This window comes from Equus quagga, chromosome 9 (assembly GCF_021613505.1).
Source record: "Equus quagga isolate Etosha38 chromosome 9, UCLA_HA_Equagga_1.0, whole genome shotgun sequence".
Taxonomy (NCBI): Eukaryota; Metazoa; Chordata; class Mammalia; order Perissodactyla; family Equidae; genus Equus; species Equus quagga.
The window spans coordinates 64,303,908-64,309,568 of record NC_060275.1 but is presented as its reverse complement, the minus strand read 5'-3'; the positions used below and the strand labels follow the sequence as shown (position 1 = coordinate 64,309,568).

At 33.4% G+C, this 5,661-nt stretch overlaps 1 protein-coding gene across 1 annotated transcript; it reads right to left on the bottom strand.

The window, feature by feature from the left end:
• Positions 1 to 2,561: 2,561 nt before the first annotated feature.
• On the bottom strand, positions 2,562 to 3,521 carry LOC124245146 (olfactory receptor 2G6). The gene has a single exon (XM_046672374.1). It carries the CDS (start codon positions 3,513 to 3,515, stop codon positions 2,562 to 2,564), a length of 954 nt encoding a protein of 317 aa, XP_046528330.1. The 5' UTR covers positions 3,516 to 3,521.
• Positions 3,522 to 5,661: the final 2,140 nt, after the last annotated feature.

The following is a 5,661-nucleotide window of genomic DNA, read 5'->3' as shown; positions in this document are numbered from 1 at the left end:
GACCTCATCTTCAGCATCTCTACAAGTCATCCTGAATGAACCTCTTCAGAATCCCTGTCTTTGTGCCTATGAACTTCAAAGTTCAAAGCGCTTCCATTTCTTTTACTTACTATTCGTGCTAGAGTTTGTGCTGGGGGTTCCCTCAATTTTTTTTTCTGGGATCTTATGCTATGTTTTCTCATTTTTTGAATTCTTCAATATTTCCTATATATAAAGGGTAATATTTCTTGTTTTTTACTATTTTAAAAAAGTACATTTCAGTCATTTCATGGTATTTGGAGAGGTGGTGGAACCACATATGCATTAAATGATTTTCATTGTATAGTTTAAAAACAATTACAATATTGAATGATTATATAGCAAGGCAAGACTTCCTTTTTTCTTGTATGGATAAAGTGGCAAAATGTTTTGGAAAACAAATTTATGTGTCCCTGTTTTTGCCTTACCAGTTGCATTTCTAAAACTAGAAATACATAAAATAAACAGAGAGTACAAATGAGAAATTATGCTCAATGTAGTTATTAATCAAATATAAAAATGTAAACACTAAATCTATCCAATGATAGGGAAACATTTTAATAAATTATTTATATTTTTGGAGATACTTTTGGATATCTTTGGATATTTTTGGATATATTTTTGGAAACATTTTAACAAATTATATTTTTAGAGATAATTCAATACATAGAAAAGCTCACAATAATATAAATTTTAAAAGGTCATATGGAATCATATATGCACTATATTATAAAGGCAATATAAATATATTATCATAGAAAAACTCTGCATTAAATACAGAAAAATGGTAACAAGATATTTTCAAATGTGTTTCCATTTTCATCCAAGACTAAGTTCTTTTGTTCAGCTTGTTTTCCGTATGTTTGCTGTTCCTTTTATACTATTTGCTGCTTTCTTTTGGAGGGAAGATATGTCTATCATCTCTTTGTTGTAGAGTATATTGTATTTATCTGTATTTTATTCTAGCTATACTTTTCTTCTGAACTATGTTAGCATTTAATTTGTGCTGTATGGCAATAATTTGATTTTTTTTAATGGAATCTCTTTTCCATATTACCTTTAAATGGGTTTTAATTTTGTCTTTGCATGATTTTTTTTGAAGTAGCTCTTTCTACATAAAGTGTGGCTTCCTTGACTTTGTACCTGATTTTCTTTTCATTTTTAGCTGTTTCTTTTATCAAATTGATATTTTGTGTCACAGAGGTCATATTTTATTTAAGTTGATTTATATTCTGACATACGTATATTCTGTCTTGTGTCATTTCTTTAACGTGTAAAGAAGTGATGATTTTATAAATGTGAGGTTTCTTGTAAAGTTTCTTCTCTCCTTGGGTACAGTAAATGAAAGCTTGCATTCCAAAACATGTTCCATTAAGTTCCCAATTCTTCCTTTCATTCGTGGGGAATTCATATAAAATTCTGGAAAACAAATTCAACCAGTATTTTATAACTTTTCTTTCTGTCTCCCATTTTACCTTCAATCTAGTTTTTTTGGAAGTAGAGACAGGTCCAAACATTTTCTTTAACCTTTGTAGACTGACAACAACATTCTGATACAAAGATGAGTTTTAGATGATCCTAGTTTTGTTTTATGTCATCATAAGTCTAAATCAGATGAAAGCCCACAGAGGTTCTGTGTGAATTTTACTTCTTGTTAGAATGCTTCTTTCTTTCCTTGTGGGAATCATAATGAAAGATGAGAGTAAAATTCAGAATGTGGATTAAATCAATTTTTCTATATTTGCATAATTCCCTTAAAATGCTTGAGATTAACAAATTCATAAAGTTCACTTTGAAGAGAGAAAGGGATAGAGAGAATGACACACAATCTCTCCCACTTTCACTCAAATTCTATACCCTTTAAGGAAAAGGGGAATAAACTTAAATAACACATGGCTTGATCTTCTTGACTAAAGCTTACTTATTTTATTTCTTTATTATTCAAATTATTTCATAATTTGCATCACAAACATAATCAGAGTATCACAATTTTGAATTATATTTGTATTTTTTATAATAGAAATGAGCTAATATATTGGGACTTGTCCATTCGCTGGTTTAAACTGACATTGTGGAAGAATGGTCATACATTTTGTAGAAGTTTATTATATATATAACACATGTGAAAATGTAGAAATACAGTATGTTTTATGTTCTATGATAACATATAATATGAAACAATTAATTTTGCCCACAGTGTGAGGTGGATGGTGTTTCCAGATAGCTGGAGAGTTCAGGTAACATTTCAGTTAAGCTTTTAGAAAGAAGTAGATATTTGCCAGTTATACCAGTGCTCCAGGGTGAAATAATTTGTGAATGAAAGTCGAAGGCATGGCTAAGGAAAAGCAAAGAGTTTTCTGTAGAAAGAACATAGAGTCTTGGAATTCATGATGAGGATGTTTGGGAATAATGAAACACCATTGTGGCTTGAGAATACTAGCTTCTTATAGAGTTCTTTCTTTTCTACTCTTTATGACACTGTACAAGAAATCAGTACTTAGAACAAATAACCCATGAGCTAAGAATAGCCTGGAAGCTTTTGCCTATGCATGTATCCTTTCTGAACCAAAACCACTTCCCATTGTCAGTGTCCTCAATGCCCCTTTCACATCTTTGTTTCTCAGAGTGTAGATAACGGGGTTTAAGAGTGGAGTGACTATGGTGTAGAAAAGAGAGACAAACTGTCCTTGGTTTTTGGAGCTGCTTTTGGCTGGCTGAAGGTACATGAAGATGATGGTCCCATAGAAAATGACGACAACAATCAGGTGGGAGGAACAAGTCCCAAAGGCTTTCGAGCGCCCTGCTGCTGATTTGATCCTCAGCACAGCTTGGGTTATAAAGCCATAGGAGGCTAAGATGAGTGACACGAGGATAATTAGAAAGACCACACTGGCCACAAAGAGTTCTACCTCATTGAAAGTTGTGTCCACACAGGCAAGTTTGATGAGCACTGGCACCTCACAGAAAATGTGGTCCAGTTTGCTGTGACCACAAAGAGGGAGCTGCACAGTAAGGGAGCACTGAATCAGGGAGGTGATGAGGCCACTGAGCCATGCTATACTGGCCAGGGATGCAGACAGCTGAGGATGCATAATGGTTGTGTAAAGCAGAGGCTGACAGACAGCAGCATAGCGGTCATAAGCCATAACTGCCAGAAGAATACACTCAGAGGAGCCCAAACCTGTGGCCACATAGAGCTGGGCCACACATCCACCATAGCTCATGGTCTTGTCTCTCTTACCCATGGTAACCAGCACCTGTGGGGCAACACTGGTAGTGAAGCAAATGTCCACACAAGAGAGGTTGCTGAGGAAAAAGTACATTGGTGTGTGGAGTTTGGGGTCCAGGAAAGACACCAAAATGATGGCTGTGTTCCCCAAAAGTTTTAAGATGTAGAAGAGCAAAATTATGACAAAAAGGATCCTCTCTAGCTGGGGCTGATCTGAAAATCCCAGGAGAAGAAATCCCTCTTCAGAGCTATTGTTGCTTTCCTCCATTGCCCTGCAGACTTCAATTCATAATATGATTGATATTCTGGAGAAAGAAAGTGATGAGGTGAACATTGGTAAGCTGTGATTGTTTCCAATGTGATTATTTCCCTTTACTAACATTCAGCTCTGTTGTAAAGACTGACAGCACTTTCCTCAGTGTGCATCCTTTGACAGGAAAGGCTCCTCCTTTGGTTTCCTTGAAGCGGATTTCATTCTTTCTAATGGGAACAGCTCCAGTGCAAACACCAGCACAAAGACCACTTGTTTACATCCGTCATCCAAGCAGCTATCATCTGCCCCTCGTTCTTCCTCAAGCAGAGACATGTCTGTAGATTTAATGATGTTCACTTGTAAGACTCTATCAGAGTGGGTTTGATACTCTGAGTAGAGTCTTCAAACACATATTTTTAAATTAAACAGTGGCAGATAGAGATAGAGTTGGCATTAGGAAAAATAACACAGACATCTGTGGAGAAAATATAGCTTAGAGGTTGGTAGTGATGGTACATCTTAGGCATGGAGAGAAGTCTGAAGTGGTGTGGCAGAGAAGGGAACTGCTGAAGAGGTGATCTTGAGTGGAGAGGATGGAGAGTCAGAGAGAATCAAATTGGCACCAATCTGATGGCCACTCAATGTTTTGGACACTGGCATTAGCTTCACACAGTTTGAGCTGCTGATGTTTTTAAGTAAACGCCCAGAGAACAATCTTGCACACACATTATTCCATGGTTTCTTTTTCACTTCCCACCTTCTTCTCTTTACTTACCTCTTTTCCAGTTATTTTTCATATTTCTTGATTATTGTAGCTTAACTTACAAGTATTTAGGGATGACAGAGGAGTAGTTTATCTTGGCTTTCTCTTTTATAGACACTCCCACTTAAATGAAACTCAAGTATCAAAATATTAACTTTTGAAACAGTTTAATGCTGCGTATAGTCACCCAATTATTTATTATTTCCATTTTAAAATTTACTTTGAATACATTAAATTTTAGTATATAGTGTTTGAAAAATAAAAAACATACACAAATTTAAAAAATAACATTTACTTCTATATCCTCATCCAAGTATGCTCACTCCTAACTGCTTAGTGCACTAAGAGAAGCAACTTAGCGATGTTAAACAATCTACTTTCATCTCTGTATTCCTCACTTATCATCTCTACTTTAGCAATAATTCATGTGCCTACATTTATAATGGGTAAAAATATTAAGCTGGTGATCATCAAATTATAATATAATTTCTTAAAATAACCAAATATATATTTTTTAATTTTGATATCTTATCACACACTTGTAAACTTACTATATACACCAAAACTTGCTTTTTAGAATTATCCTATATGAAAAGCTAAAAAATTACCTTATTTTCCAAGACTGCACACATTTCTATCATGTTACAAACGTTACTTAATTGTTTCACTATATGTCATTAAAGTTGTTTACAGTTTATTACTATAATGGATAAAATTACAAAAAAATGCATGCATTTACCTATATTTTGTTTTATTTAATTTAAATATTCCCAGAAATAGAATTAGCTGCTAAAATATATGAAAATGTATACTGTTTGCAAACAGTACAGTTGTAGTACAATAAGTGCTCCTTCCTGGTGTGTTTGAATGCTACTCATTTTAACTTATCATGAGCAAATTAAATTTTATTATTTTTAGCCCCTAATATAATTTGTGAAATCATTGTTTTAATATTTATTTTAAGTTGAAGTTATTTGTTATTTGCATTTATTAAATTTTTCTTTACTTATTCTTATATTTTGTCTATTTTTCAATTGATATATTTGAATATTAAATTGATCCATTTATGAGCAAAGCCAGTGGCCTCTTCTTTTATTTTTATGCAAATATTTTATTTCAAGATATGATAACCAATATTCAAAAACTACTATCAAAGTGTAATTGCCTGACATCAAACCAAAATAAGATGCAGAATGTGTAAAATGAAATATATGTATATATTAGTATATATCTATAATTGTGTGTGTATATAAAATAACATTAAATCTACTTCAAAATAAATGAAAAAAATACTTAAAACAGAAGACTTACACATACTCAGCATACATGGTCAATGGACATCAGGACCAATGTGTTTGCTACATGTCATAATCCACAGCAAAAATATATATTTCCTTG

Bases quoted from the DNA above. Each gene is read 5' to 3' on its own strand.
- LOC124245146 (XM_046672374.1), bottom strand. From the start codon at position 3,515: ATGGAGGAAAGCAACAATAGCTCTGAAGAGGGATTTCTTCTCCTGGGA.